The sequence below is a fragment of the Tripterygium wilfordii genome, chromosome 22, assembly GCF_013401445.1.
Source record: "Tripterygium wilfordii isolate XIE 37 chromosome 22, ASM1340144v1, whole genome shotgun sequence".
Lineage (NCBI taxonomy): Eukaryota > Viridiplantae > Streptophyta > Magnoliopsida > Celastrales > Celastraceae > Tripterygium > Tripterygium wilfordii.
Window position 1 is genome coordinate 12,072,658 of NC_052253.1, and position 19,141 is coordinate 12,091,798.

The window sequence follows — 19,141 nt, forward strand, 5'->3', positions numbered from 1 at the left end:
AACCTTGCACATTGCCAAGACATCAGCTTCTAAAACCTCTATATTTCTTGGAGTATAACTACATATGGTACATCAAAATTGTACCAATGGAGGAAAATCACATAAAAGGTGCACATATATATCCTTAGAAAGCTAAAATCTTCCATGTAAAAAATTGATATATAATAGTTCAAGTATAAGAACATTGTTGATGAGGATCCAAGCGTCAATTACTTCTTGCTCTGGCGTGCTAACCCGATGTAAGTGGCAATTTTGTACTCAATAAGTGGAGGAAATGTACAAGGATCTTTCACAGTAAAAATGATGTAATAAGCTTTTGTAGTAATAGAAAAGCCTATTCCAATACTTGTACTGGCCAAAGTCGCCTCCATATGGAAATCTCTTCGTTACTTTTAAGCTTTCGAATTCCACCATAAAACCCATCTGCTTCATTCCCTTCTTCCCTATGCTCTTTCCTGCTGATTGTTGTACGCCTCCATCGTGAGCCAGGGGTGTAATGATTGAACTCCAACGCCACGGTGTCTGTTAACATAAATCCGACACTAATCTGATGAGCATCCAATCACCCAAATTCCACATCCAGCAAAGCATATTAAAAAACAGTGTAGCGCAAAAAATCTAGCATCCTGTCTTCTGATTGTTCAGATAATAAAATCAGTTCATGAAAACGTAGAAATCTCACACAACTGCAGGCGGAATCAGTTTCTCACTCTAAAAGCAATTTTACGGTCAAATGATTGAAAACAAGTTCACCTTTCAACCTAAAATCAAACGAACATGATTTCCGTGACTCGTAAAGTTACACCTCATGTTCACAACAAGTGGGGTGTATAAAAGAAAATGGGCTACTAGGCATTAATTTATTCCCATCTTTGTCAAGTCATGAGTCGCAAAACAAAACAAAACAATTGAGCTCCATAAGTTTTGCAAAGACAGAGAAGTACCAACAAATGAATATAATTGGGTGATCCACAATAGTACAAGCAATCATCACAATCTAACAAGATTCTAACTTAGCAAACAAACAAAGTCCATAGGAGACAATTGGATCTTTCAGTCTGGCTGGCCATATATATTCCACTTAGACACATATTATGATAGTGTTGGTAGAAACTACGACATACTGACAATAATTTGTATTGGGGACCAATTTAAAATGGCACAACTAGTGGTCCATGATATTGACAAATAGGATTCAAAGAATGGATCCCTATCCAAACAAAACAACTTTCATCACCAAAAAAAAGCTTAACTTTTACATTTCTCTAATCTAAGAAAATATGTTATGGTTTTTAGGAATATAGCAGTATCCACTATCCAGAAAGAAAAAAAGAGATTCAAAGACATAAGATTTTTACGTGGTTCACCCAAGAACAAAGTAACGTCCATGGATCGCCAGTTGAATTATGCTCAAAGGCATACAAGCCCTTAATTCAACTAGGGTTACTGTGAAGCTATAGTATAAGACTATAATACACCCAAATGAAATTCGGGCCAGGGACTACTTCCCGAACCCCACCCCTTACAGGCAAAGGGACTCTGCCCCCCCTGCAAACCCCAGTTGGCCCGCATGAAACAAAGGTATAATTAAAACATGCTCCACAATCTCAAGACTACTATCCATTATCACTGTATCCTTCTCTTCAGTTTCGCAATAAAATGGAACACAATGTGCCAAGTGCAAAGAAAAAGAAATGAAATAAACTCACCATTGTTATGACAACGGCAGTAAGTTTCGTTTCCATCACATGACTCAAGGTGACCGACAACACCATACCACCATCCTGCAATACCATGCACCACATTCTATTAGATATGAATTACTAAAATTGACACAAATCCATATCCAACAGCCACATGATTATGTATTGAATAAAACTATGTGCTTATTAAGGCATGTTTTCACAGTCACAGACTCACAGTCCATTTGTGAAATAACCTTAGAAACAGAATAAATAACAAATTAAATAAAGAACTTGGAAAACTGAACAAAACACAGACACATTTCAGGGTTATAGAATGATAAGGGTGTTGAAGAACAAACCATATGGGAATTCTTTGTTTCTTCTCCACTGAATCTCAATGTGATCTCCAGGGCATAATTCGTTCAAACAATCAGATATGTGAAGATCATGAGGGGATGAGTCAACAGGGGGTGCTCTTAACCTCTCCCAAGGCACATTAGTCTCAATAGCAATTGCTCTCCTACCATGTGGTGGATACCTGAAACACGTCAAAACACTTTGATCTTCGTTTCCAAACAACACCAACTACATCAGCATTGGCCAGAAAAGCAGCCTTTGCAATCTACCTGGCTTGGAATGTATCGGTCCGGGGGTCATAGCTTAGCTCAGCATCATAGCAAGACAGCATAAACCCAACATGCCCATTCTGCACAATAAAACTTGTCATCAAATCTAGATAACCAAACACACAACAGAGTTAATTCAAACTTCAAAGAGACCCAATCAAATATGGTATACCTCACGATTGTAAACCTGAGCAGGGAACCAAAACTTGCCAGTCTCAAGAGCTAAGTACCAAGACATGATTGAATCAACAGGCAAATAACTCGTCTGCTTGCTGTAAGTCGTACTGTCAACAACTCTTGATCCTACCCACCAAAAGGGCCAAACTATTGAGAGAAGCCTCGTTAGGCCTCTCTGCTTACCTTGCCTGAGATTGGCTGAATCTCTGCAAGCTAGGTACCATTGCCACTCTCTATGTGCAGCTGGACCCATTAGTCCACCCCATTTTTGCTTCATATGCTTTTCCCACAAGTGATTGCTAACACATCTTTCCCTCAAAGAGCTACAAACACCAGCCATACTACAAAGCCCTGATGGTGGTAGCCTCTCAAGAATGCATTCCAAGGTCAGTTCAGGCAAGTCCAGCACAGTCATACCTGAGTCCTCATTAGTGGCTTCAACTTGTGGACTGGAACCCATCTTTTTTGTTGAGGGAATATAGAATCTGCAAAGAGTGTTCTTTGTGAAGTTGGAGATGGAGAAGATTGAAACTTGTTTCCAGAAACAAAGAGACAGCAACCTTATCTCAGATGCCCATGGTGGAAGTGGCTTGAGAGGGAAAGACTTAAAAAGGAAGATGAAGGAGAAACAAGTGATGAGGAAGTAAAGTAGCATCACTAATTAAAAATTAAAGAATAAAAAAGTGGAATTCTTCAATAGCCAAATCCAAGCTTGGCATAAAATGATCAAATGGAGGAACCCAATTGAAGAAAAAAGCAAAGGCAAAGAAAAGAAACAGAGAGGCAAAACCTAAATTGTATTTGTCTCCCCCCTTCACACCTACCTCTTGAAAAGAACAGAATCAATAAACAAAGATGATAAAGCAGAGTGGCCTATTCAACAAAATGAAGACAACCTATAGATATAACTTATAAGGGTTTTCCGTATTGGTTCAAGCGAAGCCCACCAACCCACGAGTGGGCCTCTTCCTCCTGCTCCTCCTCCTAGTCAAAGTCTACAACTCAGAAGAACAATCTGGTCATCCGTTGCACGAACTGCAGATGAAAAATATGCAACTTTGGTAGGGAAAAGCAGCCTAAGCAAAATTTAGAATTCAAAGGAACAAACTTTTTTCTCCTTTTTTGGGGATAATCTCTAATCAAAAAAAGCAAAACATGACATATTGTACAGTTGTCCTTCAAAAGTGAGAAGGAACAGAAAGAAAGAGCAATAACACAATAAACCCTTTAGGGAAATCCAATCCAGGTGGTGGTGGGGTAGCTCAAGATCTCATATGGGTGTCTGTGACACCTGGAACAAGAAACAACACATACAAGGATGAAGGATTGATTGAAAGAGAGTCTAGATACAAAGACCCATATGAGAACTTTAATTTGTGCTTAAAAAACAATATCAATGAAGTGGAGGAATACAGTACAGATTTGGGTAGTTGGGATTGAAGCTACAGAGAAGTAGGTCCAAACCCAACAACCTCGAGATCTGTAATCTCTAAGAAAAACCCTAAAACAAACAATGAGAAGAAATGAACAAGAAGAAGAAGGAGATGATAGAGAGATTTTGATGATGAATGTGAGGTTAAGGTTATGGGGGTCCTCTTCCTCCTCACATATCAGTCCAACAATGAACAAACTCTTCTTCAAAATTAGCAAAAACAGAACATACTCATGCAAAGCCAGAATGGGCGGCTATGGTTTAAAGGTTTTTTTTTTTTTGGAGGGTTTGCTTTCTCTAAAAAATTCTGTGCTCGGAGGAAAATTCGAGTTCTGCTATTGTGCATCGTAGCACACCGTTTTCAGGGGCTCTCACCAATTGCCTTTGTACACGTGGCATTAGCCCTTGTATTGACATAACGACTTTGACTTTTGTAACACCTCGTACCAAGCGACCATGATCTTACTAATATTAAGAGCAATTGCAATGGGGGCATGGATGGATTTTATTATCATATTTGTTGGGCCATGAAGAAAAAATGGTTCCAATGGAGTTAATTTGTTGGTTTTTTACTGGGATCAATATAGGGGAATGACAAAGCTCATGCTCCCACGTTTACTCGCCAAGTGGATCCCACAGCAAATCATACTCACATTTACATCAAAATCAATATTGAAAAAATAAAATTAACAAATTTATATCGTTGTAGCAATACATTTTGTTTTGTGATCCAACCATATTAACAAAATATTCAATCACATCAATAAAACAAGTCTTTCAATATTTTATTATCCTAAGTAAAAAAATAATCGTTCTCATTGCTCTTAGCTTTATTACCATATCTTATCTACCAAAAAAAATAAAATTAAGTCATAATTAACTCAATAAGGTTACAATGAAGTAATCAAACAATGAAGAATAATTCAGTCTTATCAAGATCTAATTTAACATGGAAATCACAATTTTGAATTTTTTTGCTAAATTCAGTGCATCTGCTTTTAATGAATAGAGTGTACTGTCTCCCACTATAATAAGCATGGTTCCAATGATTACAATCCTTCCGACTACACAGGAGTAAAACCTGTTCAGACATTAAACAGACAGAATCCTTTTGTACGATAGCCAGTGCGTGGAATACACGTCCCAGTCATTAAAGTTACAGAGATCCGCGTGGCAACAAAGCGCGTGTACCACGCTCTAAAAGCGAATTAGTTTTTTAATAACCAAAAGAACAATAATATAACGTTAATGTTTGGACATCCGATATGTCTTGAAGTCAAGTTATTAGGCTCGCTCACACGCCCTTTGAACATACAATATGAATTTCATTGGGATCGTTGGACGTCAAATTTTCACGCTTAAAAATGTTGCACCCGATGATATAATAAGTTTAATCAAAACTCATGCATGAACATTAGGTTATTGGCATATTGCTCTTAATAAGAAATGAATTCATAACCTTTCGAGTTCATATGGTTTCATCCCAAATAAATTAGAGAATCACACAAGTGATTATCAAGACTTCTGTTAATAGAATGTAAGATAATTAATGGATGGGTGATCGCAATCCCACATGACTATAATGAATACTCCATATGCCACTAAATGTTTTTTTTTTACACGGTTTGAATTTAATTTTCTTACACTAAGTTGTTAAAGTTGTATTAGGTTCACTAGAAATTGAATTACCATAAAATTAATTAAAATATATAATAATATGACTTTTGGTCAGTGAGAGACCAACCAACCACCGCCAACCCAATGGGGGCCTCATTTCAATACACTAAAATAACCACACATGTGAGCAATAATATTTATTTTGCTTGTTTACAAAAGGTCAACAAACTTAAACATGCAATTGCTAGCTTTAATTCCATTGATTTATTTTAGGACTTTGAATGGTCAATAGGCGGCATAGCTAGCTTTAAAGTAAACAAAAATGAAAAGAAAAGGGTGTAACGGTGGATTCCTATGTGACTGAACTATATGGATTTAGAAACTTCTAAGTTAGATTTTCACTGAGAGTAATACTTTGATGGTCAAGCGTTGAGTTTTTACTCAATTTATCCTGTCGTCAGGCAAAAAATTTATGTATGCACAAATTTGACAGTCTGAATTCATAATCACATCTGATATTCAAAGGGTAAAATCTTATAGTGTCGTCCTCAATTATAAAAAAAAGAGTTTGACTTCCCACATGCTTCCTTTCAATTATCAAAAGTCAAACTCCTCACTTGGATCATAAATTCGTACCAATTCTACATCCTGTTTTTAACAAAAAAAAAATGAAAGTCAAATTTTAGTATAATTAATTAATTATTTTTCAAAAAAATTCATGGACCAAATTGTATTCATTCACCCAAAGAGTAAGAGAATTTGAGCTCTAAGGTACTCGAGCCATCATAAAGATGGATTATAAGAAAACTAAAAAAGAAAAATACAAACAATGGCCATTGCCGAACACTTTCTGATGACACCGTATTACATTGAACATCATCGGATATCCGTTGAACGACACTGTACTCCAATGAACTATGCCGGGTTACAATAGATTGAACAAAAAACATCAAACAAACAACACCATGGTTTTAGATCAAGGATCTTGGTTTCTCTTTCAACAAGAAAGGTCGGTCTCCTTCAAATTTGAGAGTCTCGTCATTATGAACCAAATATATGTTATCGGAACACACCAAAAACGCCTATGGTCAAAGATCCACGACAAATGAAAGAGATCTAGAGTTGGAGAGAATAAACCATGAATCAAACCTTATTCAAACTCAAAACAAGAAAAAAGTGTATAAAGAAGGATATCGGAAACAATAGCAGAGGAGAAGGGAGTGGAGAAGAAGGATCTTCAGTCTTCACCACCTCCTCCAAAATTGAAAAGTTGAGAAGTCATAAGTTCTAAAATTGTTTATTAATTAATTATTATTACTTGACATCTTTGTTACTTGTTGGGATATTTAATTTAGAAGACGTGCATTAAAATTGATGCCATTCGGCATTTTTTCTTCTTCTCTCAAGGCCACAGCGCGCTGCTGATTTCAACATTTTCAAATTCTCTATAATGGCAACCCACATTTAGGGATATATAGTCAACCATTTAATAAAATGATGGGGCTTGTGAATAAAAAAAAAATTTAAAAAAAACCCAAAATTATTCTTCAAAAAATGGAGATAAAAGAAAGTTCAATGACTTTATTTAAATGATAAATAATATTGAATATAAAATAAAGGAATGACTTGAAACAAATAGATATATAATTATTTTTTTGGAAGACATGTTTTGGTTAGGGATTAGATGGTGCATGCATATAAATATGAGAATAGAAGTTGCTTGGAGGGTATATGTGTTGTGCGCGGGATAAGGTTAGGGCAAATGCAATGGTGAAGTGGTATTGGGCCAACAAAGATGTTGTCTTTTACTGATGTGGCTGTATTGTAAAATGTGTTTTGCTTATGTGGCTGTATTGGGATAAGTGTTTTGCTGATGTGGATGTATTGATATTTAATGTTTTGGTGTAGTTTTGTTTTTTTTTGATGCCTAGGAGGGGGAATACCCAAAAAAACACAATACTACTCAATTACTCTCAAGACCCGTCTAGGCCAAGAGACCCCAATGATATCGTCCCTGATCAACTCCACCATATCACTAGGATGATTCCAAATAACACGGACCCCTTGATCATAATCAAGAGCCCTAGTCGCTAAAAAATCCGCACAATGATTCCGCTCTCTATATATGTGGCAAACTCAAACCTCCCAATTCTTACGCAAGAAGAAATAACATTCATCAATCAGATTCGACAAACCGAGATTAGGAGCTATCGCACCTTGCAACCACGAAGCAACAAGAAGAGAATCCGTCTCAAGGACAACACGTCTAAAACCTTCCTCCCAAGCAATTTTCAAGCCTTGGAGCACTGCCCAAAGTTCAGCAGCAGCAACACCACATATCCCAATATTTATCATAAGGCCCACCTGCCACCTTCCCCTAAAATCTCTAATCAAACCTCCCCCTCCAGCCTGCCCATTTCGCCCTTTGCAACAACCATCTGTATTCAAAGTAGCCCACTCAGTAGGTGGAGGGCTCCATCCCACAAGCTTCAATTCTTTATTCCCCCTGCTCCCATGCACTTGAGACTGAAAACTAAAGGACCTCAATACCTCTTCATGATACCTCTTAACTCGCTCAAGTTTAACTGCCAAAGGAGGACAGCTACCACGAAAAATCCTCTCATTTCGCCACATCCATATCCAACGCACTGTAATAGCAAAAAGAGCAGCCCAACTATTTGAGTCATCATAATTAAGCTTCCCACTCAAATTATGGACTATCCATGCCTGAGTATGCATCTCCTTTTGAATATTAATCTCACAACTAGGAAGCAACTTTTCCCACACACAAACAGCCAACGGACAATGTCTTAGGACATGATTAACATCTTCAATTGAGCCCGGACAATACGAGCAGTGGGGATTACTCGTGAAAGATCGTCTAAACCTCTCCTTATTACACATAATTCGCTGTAAATTTACTTGCCAAAGGAAAACACGCATACATTGCGGAACTTCAACTCTCCAAATTAATCTCCAAGCACCATTATATGGTTGAGTTCTACACCCAGCAGCCGCATAATAGGCACTAGACACCGAGAAGTACCCACTGCTAGACAAACTCCAAAAAGTCTTATCCAAGCATGCTTCATCCATCCTTAAAATAAAAGCTGCTAATTGGAGTTTGATTGGATGAGGGAGCAACTTGTCCAGCTCTTCCCACTTCCAGCCAACATTACCTGTCCAATAACTCTCCACAGTCCTATACTTGTCCACCAGGCCAATCTCTTGAACACACAAATTAATTAATGGAACGTCTCCAAGCCAAATATCTAACCAAAACAGAGTTTGCTTCCCATTTCTAACAAGCTTCTTCATTCCTTGATTTAAGATAGGAGTCGCAGAAACTAACCCACGCCATAAGTTTGAAGACCTTTGTTTCACCTCAAACTTGGAAACACAAGCTTCTCGCTTCATGTACTTACTAGAGACAACCTGGGCCCACAAACTTTCCTTCTCATGAATAAGACGCCACCCTAACTTTGCCATTAAAGCTTGATTCATTTGTTGCATTCTCCTGATTCCCAACCCCCCAGCCTCAATTGGTTTAGTAATCTGCTCCCAATTCACTAGATGGACTTGACGCTTGTCCTCATTACCTCCCCATAGAAACCTACGAACTATCTTCTCAATATGTAAACACAACTCTTTTGGTAATAATGCAGTTTGCATAACATACATCGGAATTGTCGTCAAAACTGACTTCGCTAAAGTAATACGACCAGCCAGCGAAAGGTACTTAGTCTTCCACCCTTCCAATCTAGTCGAGACACGGTCTACCACAAACTGATAATCTCGAGTGCTCACACGGCCATGGATCGAAGGAGTACCCAGGTACCGACCCAAATTATCAGTTAAAGGAATCCCAGACATACGAGATAATTCAAGGGCTAAACCTCTATCAACATTCTTAGAAACAAACATGGTAGACTTCTGAAAGCTTACTCGTTGTCCTGAGCTTGCACAAAAACACTCAAGACAATTTAAGATATTTTTCATTTGATCAACAGTTGCCTCGGCAAATAAAACCATATCATCCGCAAAGAACAGATGAGATAAAGCAGGACCATGGCTAGCAAGTGTAATCGCTTTCCAATCTCCCACAGAAACCGCCTTATTAATAAGATGACCCAACCTCTCAACACACAACACAAATAAATAGGGAGAGATAGCATCACCCTGGCGAACACCTCGACTCGGATGAAACCAATCCATTAGCTGACCATTCCAAGCAATCGACATTCGGGAAGAGGTGACACAGCTCATTATGTTTCGAACCCAAGCCTCAGAGAGACCCACCTTCTTCAAAGTATCTTGGATAAAATCCCATGATAAGCGGTCATAGGCCTTTTCAAGATCAATCTTCACTGCCATAAACCCCTTACCAGTGGACTTTTTCCCCATTGAATGGAGAACTTCTTGATAGACAATAATATTATCTGTTATTTGTCTCCCAGGAACAAAACTGCTTTGATTAGGAGCAACAATATGAGGAAGAATTTTTTTCAAACGATTGGTCATCACTTTTGTAATCATCTTATACCCCACATTACACAAACTAATTGGCCGAAATTGGCTAGCAAATTCAGGCGCACTAACCTTTGGAATAAGCACCAACAATGTATCATTAATACCTGGGGGCAGACACCCAGTCTCAAAAAAATGAATAACAAACTTGCACAAACTGTCACCAACAATAGGCCACATCCTCTGATAAAATCCTGCATGAAATCCATCCGGACCAGGAGCTTTGAAGGGAGCCATATCGAACAAAGCTTGTTTAATTTCATCACACGAGAAGTCCCCATTTATAAACAAATTGTGAGTTTCATTTAAGACAGGGAAGCTCCCACGTAATGCCAGTGACATGTCGCAACTACCATCATCTTGAAAAAGAGCTTGAAAATAATCGGTCACCATTCTTTGGACCACACACGGATCAGAAACCCAAGTATTATCCACCTCATTTTTCAAGGCCCCAACACGGTTCCTACTACGTCTAATTAAAGTAGAAGCATGATAGAACTTTGTGTTTCTATCCCCCCACTTAATCCAATCCTCTCTAGATTTTTGGTACTATAACAACTCCTCTTGGTGCAGAACAACATCAAGATCCCTTCGTAGATTCACCTCTAGTCGATGCAGACGCCCTGAAAATCTACTAGCTTGTCGCCTTTGTATCCCTTCAATCCGAGCCCATAATCGTTTCTTCCTCCTAAAAATACATCCAAAAGAGTTCCTATTCCATTCTTGTAACAGGCTAACCACACGCAAAGAGTTATCCATGAAAGAACTATCATGATGCCAGCCTTCTTGAACCACCTGGCGCATGCCCGGATGAGTTAACCATGCTGACTGAAATCTAAACAGATTAGAATGATTAACTCTATTAGTTCTCTCAAACCTAACCAGAAGCGGGGAGTGGTCCGATTGGTGTCTTGGGAGATGAACAATAGAAGCACCCGAGAATTGTTCTCGCCAATTGAAGTTGCATAAAGCTCGATCAAGCCTCGCCCCTTTATAAGTGTGGCTATGAATACCCCTACTCCAAGTAAAGGCAGGCCCAACAAAACCTATGTCAATCAAGCATTGATCAAAAACCCAATCAACAAAACCAGAACATCTCCTAGAGAAGCCTTGAGAAATAGAACTAACTTCCTCGGAAGACAACACAGAATTGAAATCCCCAATTACCATCCAAGAATCCATAATCCCCAATAAATCCTTATTCAGATCTCTCCATAAGAATTTTCGAAGACTAGGATCTGGGCTGCCATAAACAACTGTAAGCAGCCAAGAAGGATCCCTACCCTGCTGCACACGTAGATGGACAAACTGAGGATGCGTATGAACAATATTTATGTGATAGCTATCCTTCCAAAGCACCCAAATGCCTCCACTAAAACCCACAGATTCCACCCTAACCCAATTATCAAAATTCCACTGCCTACATAATTTATCAGCATAAGACCCACTTACTTTGGTTTCCAACAAACCCAAGATCCCTGGTTTGTGAATCCTAATCAACTCCTTAAGAGCACGGTCGAAATCCCTCGAAGCCGCACCCTGACAATTCCATATAATACAGTCCATAATACTAATCCAAGAGAAAATAATAGAGCATCATCCGCTTACAAAACCTATCCAGTTCATTAAGAAAGCAACACAAGACAATCATCAACCACTAATTATGGAGACCACCAACATAACCTTCAAACCCATTATGACAATTAAAAGGTTCCTTTCCACTTCTTTTGGGTACAACATTAAATGCCTCCCCTAGTTCACCTTCATTCCCTACCTCCATCAAATCATCCCTATGGACCAAATGACTTGGCATAGGTGGAGGATCTTGATGATGTTCCAGAGACGACGTAGCAACATTATTAACGAGATGACCTCCATTATTTTCGAGAGAGTTATGGAAAACAACCTCCCGCACAATGTCCCTCCCATTCTTGGATCCTCTAACAACCACATGTTCGAACTCTGCAGCCGCTCGTCTACTATTGTTTGAACCTTTATGCTGCTTCATATTACCAGTAAGAATCTTTTGATCTACCTGAACACTTGCCCTACTCGATTTAACTCCCTCTTGATGGCCTAAAGAAGCACTAGTATCAACTCTTACAGATTTGGCATTGGGCCGCACCACTTTATTAGCGCCTTTTCCACTCCTCCCCAAGTCACGACCCAAGCCCACTCCTTCCCCTTCCATTTCACTCGGCCTGTTCAAAGCCCCAACCTCATCAATCTCTTGTTCATTAACTGATTCTAGAACAGCAAACCGTGAATTTTTAGCTCCAATATCCCCAGATTTTAGCGTAACAGGTTTCAATCCATGCCTATTTTCACGCTCCATTCCTTTGATAAGGTTATTTCCCTGTTTGTTCACGTATCTCCGAGATTTACTCATGGCAATCATCCAGGGGCCATACGTTTCCGTAACTTCTGGATGCACGACGATCTTCTCCTGTCTCACAGGAGCTTCAGATTCTACATCTCTCTCGGCCCCCTTTTTCGGCATACCTCCACTATCCTCCGGACCTTGTTCCACCCCAACTAGACATTGATCTTTCCTATGCCCATAGCATCCACAACAGAAACAAACAAGGTGAATCCCCTCATATTCAACCCGACGAACTCTTCGCCTCAACATAAATTTAGCAAGTAGCGGCTTTGTGAGATCCACTTCCACACATATGCGAGCAAATTTGCCTCTAGTAGCTGACTTTGTAGCCTCATCAATTCTAACAGGCTTACCAATCTTCTCTCCTACACGCATAAGGAAATCATAATCATAATACTCTATTGGCAAACATGGAATACGAATCCAAACAAGGAGTCTCTCCATAGTGTCTTGTTCAGGATCAAAATTAGGAAACCACTCACGCACTGTCAAGTAATGATCCATAATCATCCATGGCCCTTCATACTTGGCATAATCATAATCGTCCTTCGAAGAAAATTTGGCAAGAAAGTAATCATTTCCAATCGCAACTAATTCCATATGACTCTTCGGTCTCCATAGGGATGTGATTTTCCGCAGCAGAAAGTTGTAGCCAATTGAGCGTCCCAAAACTTTGATAATCAGAGTTTGTCTCCATGGTGTTCGAAGACGAATTTTCTCCTCTTTGGAAATCTTTATTACTGGGCAGTCTTCTTCATCCCCATCCTCCAACAAATCATTCTCATCATCCGAAATTAATTCTTCCATTTCATCCTCCATACCCACATCATAAACATTTGTGGTACCCATTAGCTTCTCCTTGAAAGACAATTTCTCAACCTGTTCCCTACCCTCAATCTCCGGCAACGTATCCAGAGGCGTTTCGTTAACCTGAGATTCTACAACCATGTCTTCCAACACGTTTCCTCCACCGGTACTAGTCTTAACCTTTTTATTGCTTCGCTCTAGCAGATCTGTTTCCTCTTGGGAACGGAGAGAACCCTCATGAGGAATGAGATCCATTTCAGATCCTTCTCTTGATAGCGGCCGCTGTGCGAAGACGATCTTACTCACGAGCAACTGCACGCGCCGCCGCCGATCTGTTTCCTCTTGCGCGTGGTACTGACCTTCAATTGCAACTAAGTTTGTTCCATGCAATGATGTTTTTCAATTTCCTCACTTTTTCTTTTTGGTGTAGTTTTGTTGTGGATAATATGGAGGAATGGAATGTTGTTGGGTTGGGTGGAAAGAGAAAGTGTGTGGGAAGAAAAAGTGTATAGAAATTTGTGTTTTGCTGATGTGACTGTATTAGAATACGTATTTGACTTGACTTTTTGTGTAATAGAGGTGGGACCGGGCCAACAAAAATGTTGGCCCAGTAAATTGTTTCTTATTGCATTTGCCGTTAGACCCACCACGCATAGCCTCTTAAATCTTAACAGTGACACCTTCAAAAGCATATATATATTCACATGTGTACCAACTAACTATCGCACCAACTTCACGCAATCGAAATCTAATAGTTGTAATAAAGCACAACAAAAGTGGGGATCACACATTCGTCACATCTATGATTAAAAAACAAGTGCGTAAAGTTGGTACGCGTGTGAGAAGTGTGTGTGTATATATATATATATGATTCTATTTGTTTGGTCAAGTGTGGATATACGTGGCTTTCAAATATTGAGGAATTATGGTCACTAAATCACTACCCACTATCATATGCTACATATGATTATTCCTCCAAATTCATGTTAGATATGATCCCCATTTTGGCACATTTTTTATATGAGTCCATCTGGGCTTTGTAGTTCACGAATGGGCTTCGTATGATGAAGTAAGCCCACTAGCCCACTAGAATAACCCCACTAGAATAACCATATATCTATAACATGGGCTTTATAGTTCTCAAGGGTGGGCTTCGTATGATCAAATGGGCCCACTTTAACAGGCCTCGTAGGGGATAGGCCGAAAAGCCCAGGAAAGCTTGGACTTGATGGCTTGAAAAGAGACCCACACATTCTTCGGTGAAACAAAGAAGATTCAGTAGTTTACTTTGACAATAATTTGTACTCATTTTTTGGTAACTGGTAATCACATCATACAACCTCTTTCATTTCATATGGGTGGTAAGTTGAGCCAAAACCCGACATGTGGTTATAAGAGCACTGTTTTCAATGAAAATTAAACTCAGGACCTCTCGAGTTTATATGGTATGACCCCAAAGATATTCACCAATATATGTACTCTCTACAAAACATATATAGAACATGATTTTAAGAGTTGAAGTAAACGTGTGTGTATATTTATAGGAGAAATATCATATGTGAACCAAAAGTGTGAACAAGAAAATCCAATATTTATTGTAATAAACCACAATAAAATAAAAGTCAGGAACACATAGATGCTGTGGGATTCGCCGCATCTATAGTTAAAAAATAAATTGACGAAATTAGTTATATATGAAGAAGCACTAGAAAAAGTGAACAATCCTATATATAATTCAAGAAGAAAATAAAGTTAATTAATTTATGAGATAGTTTCTGATTGATGATATATTATGATATATTTAGTCACTAATCAAGAACTTCTGGGTGCAGCCTCTTCTTGCCACTTAGAGATACCCCAAAGAGCTTCACCGGACTAATAATTGGCTCATCATCAATTACAAACTTACTCAAACCATCACTACTAGTACTTTTGCTAATTTGGTCGATCGATCGCTCCGAAACCAGCTCAACAAGTTCAGGTACTGCTGCATTAACACTATAATCTTTGTGGTGGTCATTGTAGGAGCTCGCCCACCATCTTAGTCCGCTCGTGGGTGCTAGGCAATGCTTTTGACCTCGGGGTGTTTGACTTGGGCAATTGAGCCGTGTATTCCTCGTTGGAATCAAAACGTGGGTGCTTTGCAAGGATGTCTTTGTCGAGCGCTCACATGTGGGCGGTTTTTGACCGGTACAGTCATTAAATTTACGGGATTCACAATTGCTTTGAATGAAGTGGATAATGTCATTGTAAAGGCTCTTCATGTGTTTGATTTCTGATAACAGCATGTAGTTTCTTCTCTGTAGACGACGATTATCTTCGGCCAGTGCCATTAGAATGTCAAGATTAGTACTGGGTTTTGGTGATGGTGGAGAAGAAGAATCAACCAAAAATTGAAGATTTTCATGGCATTGGTGGTGGTGGTGGTGGTGGTGGTGAGGGGCTTTTCTTCTGTGGATTTCAGATAGTAAGTGCTTCTCCCCTCTCCTGAAATACTTGTTTGCAAACTCCCATCTATCTGCCACTACCTTCTTGAACCCCTAAACAAAACAAAACACAAAATCAAACCATATCAAAACTTAAATCCCACATCAATCTGCTAGCATAATCCAACCGAATAATTTATAAGTGAAGCTCAACTCCTCACACATCAACAAGACCTCATAATAAAGATAAAGCCGTGAGGATAATCCGATACATCCACGGTGAATCAGAACCCTAGAGCGGACAATATTATTGATGTATTTGGGCTGAGAATTTCAACAAAAACCAAACAAACAGAATATAAACAGAATGATTGAGAGAGATGATGGGTCACTCACATAGGTGTTAAGCTGCCTAACAAAGCTTGAGAAGTTGTTGTGCTTGAAGTAGTTGGGGAGGAGGTCTCTAGCAAACTCAGAGGGTCTCCAGACAACAAAGGAGGAGGAGGAGTCATCTTGAGCCCAAGACACAATGTGGGCAGTGAGAGGGTCATCTACTAGTTGATATGTCTTGGTCAAGAATGGTGCTGGTACTACTACTACTCCCTTTTGTTGTTGATGACCCTCCACTTCTACTACTATCACTGATGATGATGATGACACCATCTCTTCATTGTTCATTCTCATCAAAATCACCACTGCAATATTAACACTCTCTCCATTCTCCACTCCCTCTTAATTAAGATCATCAATAAGTGTTGAAAAGCACATCTCTCACTCACAAGACACACTCATTATACTTTTATGGCTTTATGAAACACAAACATATGACCTGACCTTTGTGTCACTAAAGTCTCAGTGTTTTTTTGTCCCAACTATCTCAAATACTGAGATGGACGAACATGATCCATGTGAAATCATGACCCCACATTTATGGTCATCTCATCGTTTAGGATGGTTCGGACAAAAAACACTGAGATCCGTATGATTGCTGTTAAAATAAAAGTTGTCTTTTTTCTCTCTATCGCTGTAGTTTCTAACTTTAAGAGAAGGATATATGACCATGTCAGTACAATAACCATTCATTATTGCTAGAATTATTATAGCATCCACAATGAGCATTGTATCAAGTGCTTCAAAGTATTAATTTATAGTATTTGAATTGGATTTGCTAACTACATATAAATGGTTGATTGGTTGGTTGTTACTGTGAGGTTGCCAGTGTGTGTAAAATTGAATAATGAGGAAGATTCTATTCCAAACAAGAACCAACTCTTCCAAGACTTGAGAACAAATATTTCACTACTCATGTAACTCATCACATGCTATGCGACCCCCCGTCTCCCATCTCTCCATGTGACACTACTTGCCTTTTCAGTTTTCTCACCAAAGAGACAGAGAGAGAGAGCTTTGTGAGAGAGAGCTTTGTCTTGTACTGACACAAGTGTAAATGCCAAAATAAAACAGATCATAGAATATTATAAAGTAGATTTCCAAGTAAAAGAGAAATTGGGCTTTAGCCAACAACAATAATTAACAACTGTCTCGCATACTACGGTATAATTCGGTGTTTGTAACTTCTTAGAATAGTTTGGTATTGTCCGACGTTTGTAAATTTTTAGGCTATTTTCATGACGTTAGATTTAATATTTGTTATCTCGGAATGAAATGTAGGAGTTTCGTTTTTTTTTATAAGACAATAATTAATAATTCTTATTGGAGTATGAACTATGAAGTGTGCGTGGCTAAACTAAAGCCACATGAATGCCATAATACTTTTTAAGGGCGAAACTCAGTCACCATTAATGAGGGGAATTGTGAGGATCCAAAGGAGAAAAGAAACCACCCACATCTTCTAATGACCAAATCATGAGCTTTCACATGCAAAAAAGTATGAGAAAAGACATCTTTAGCTCATCATGCACTCATATTCCTTAACAATAAAGTGGATTTAGTTGTCTCTGGACAGTAACAGAGTCCAGTACAGGACAAGAACCATTGAACAAGTGTAATAGTCCGCTGCTCCCCACCATAATTTTCTTTTTTTTTTTTTTCATTTTGAGTCGGCTTATATTATTCCGCACGAATTTTTCTTCCTAAGCTCAACACCCATTCATATTAGTTTGAGTCGAGAAAAAACTCTTCCGATCGAACTGGGTGGTACAAGAATAGTATGCATGATTTGAATTGTAATCATAGTATCACATTTCTTTGTGCATCTGGTAGGGTATCTATCAATTTGGTGGTATGTCCAACCATATATTTGATTTTTTTCTTTTCACATGTGAAAGTTTGGAGATGCTCGAGTATGTATATCTAAGACCATTCAGAAGCAAACAACACTGCCTTTTCTTACCAAGTCGTCCAATAATTCTTAATTTCTTATTCAAAAAGATAAAGGTGATAAAGATACTCTCTGCTCATGGAGGCGTGGAAGACAAAATATGGTTAAAAGATTATCAGGAGCATGTCTTTTTTTCACCACAGGAAAGACAAACAATACAAGTCTAGCTAGCTGCGATGAAGCTCTTTAATTCATTGATCCTTTGTGTACTCAAGAAAGGAGATGGAAAGAACAACTTCATCTGCTTTTTGACCTTTCTCTATGTCACAGTACGATACAATGGTTTTATATATGTTATGTCTTACCTTTTTCATATGTTCTTATACACTGCTAATGTTCGTATTCATAAAAGGGCAATGATAATGTCTGTCTTAAAAATAGTAGATAAGAATGAAAAATACGTAGTAAAATCCTAAAAAGATACGTATTTTGAGTTTAAAAAATTAAATGAGAAAATGATATAATGTGACATACTGTAATGAATCCGTAACAAGTGTCCTTAGAGCACACGTTATCAATACCGTTCATAAAAAAAATTGAGATTTGAACATCTTAAAAAAAAATTACTTTCGACGTTACAACTGTCAATCCACACCAGAATCTTCAACAGTAACAATCAACAATCAACAGGCAAGTTAACTATTCAAAAGTGAACAAATTTGTGCGAATTACCAGATTAGAACTTTAAATTACCAACTTAAAACGTTTGAACATTTAATGAGTGAGTTAGAACGTAATGAATGTTTAAATGACTACAAGTTATATTAACTCTGAATTACAATACTAAAGATATCTGATATGTTCCGTTGCCATTTGTATAGTCTTCCAATGTAATTGAACGGAACCAACAAGGCAAGTCCATTTGTTCAAATATTTAATATTAAATTAGTAGATTTTTTCAGACACGTCAAATATGTAGCGAGATATACTTGGGAGTTTTAACATCGTAGTACAATGATGTACTTGTACTCCATCATCAACAATAATGCATGGAAACTAAAATCTGTACTGTTTTGTAGTACAAATGAGGCAAGTAGTACCGGATAATGTGCTTCTATATATCTATATAATAACATATATGAAATCACCCCTTTACCACTATAATATCTAAAGATGTCCA

The 19,141-nt window shown here is 38.3% G+C and overlaps 2 protein-coding genes across 3 annotated transcripts; both read right to left on the reverse strand.

Annotated features, from left to right (window-relative positions):
• Nucleotides 1–22: 22 nt before the first annotated feature.
• Nucleotides 23–4,179, reverse strand: LOC119991992 (F-box protein At2g32560-like). 2 transcript variants are annotated; one of them, XM_038838564.1, is made up of 6 exons: nucleotides 3,049–4,179; nucleotides 2,484–2,973; nucleotides 2,312–2,391; nucleotides 2,045–2,223; nucleotides 1,710–1,784; nucleotides 120–522 (listed from the first exon to the last, which is right to left on the reverse strand). In XM_038838564.1, the coding sequence occupies exons 1-6, from the start codon at nucleotides 3,141–3,143 to the stop codon at nucleotides 335–337; spliced, it is 1,107 nt and encodes a 368-aa protein (XP_038694492.1). In that variant the 5' UTR covers nucleotides 3,144–4,179; the 3' UTR covers nucleotides 120–334. The 2 variants fall into 2 exon arrangements, with proteins under 2 accessions (XP_038694491.1, XP_038694492.1); XM_038838563.1 differs by having other exon boundaries at nucleotides 23–522; nucleotides 2,484–4,178.
• Nucleotides 4,180–15,062: 10,883 nt separating this feature from the next.
• On the reverse strand, nucleotides 15,063–16,424 carry LOC119991558 (heat stress transcription factor B-4-like). Its single transcript, XM_038837901.1, has 2 exons — nucleotides 16,077–16,424; nucleotides 15,063–15,794 (listed from the first exon to the last, which is right to left on the reverse strand). The coding sequence occupies exons 1-2, from the start codon at nucleotides 16,362–16,364 to the stop codon at nucleotides 15,063–15,065; spliced, it is 1,020 nt and encodes a 339-aa protein (XP_038693829.1). The 5' UTR covers nucleotides 16,365–16,424.
• Nucleotides 16,425–19,141: the final 2,717 nt, after the last annotated feature.

What these genes read in the sequence shown, in the direction of transcription:
- LOC119991558 (XM_038837901.1), bottom strand. Translation starts at nt 16,364, where the DNA reads ATGAGAATGAACAATGAAGAGATGGTGTCATCATCATCATCAGTGATA. An exon ending in TTAGGCAGCTTAACACCTAT is followed by an intron (nt 15,795 to 16,076) that starts GTGAGTGACCCA and finishes TGTTTTGTTTAG; the next exon opens with GGGTTCAAGAAGGTAGTGGC.
- LOC119991992 (XM_038838563.1), bottom strand. Translation starts at nt 3,143, where the DNA reads ATGCTACTTTACTTCCTCATCACTTGTTTCTCCTTCATCTTCCTTTTT. An exon ending in AAACAAAGAATTCCCATATG is followed by an intron (nt 1,785 to 2,044) that starts GTTTGTTCTTCA and finishes ATGGTATTGCAG; the next exon opens with GATGGTGGTATGGTGTTGTC. An exon ending in CTGCCGTTGTCATAACAATG is followed by an intron (nt 523 to 1,709) that starts GTGAGTTTATTT and finishes TTATGTTAACAG; the next exon opens with ACACCGTGGCGTTGGAGTTC.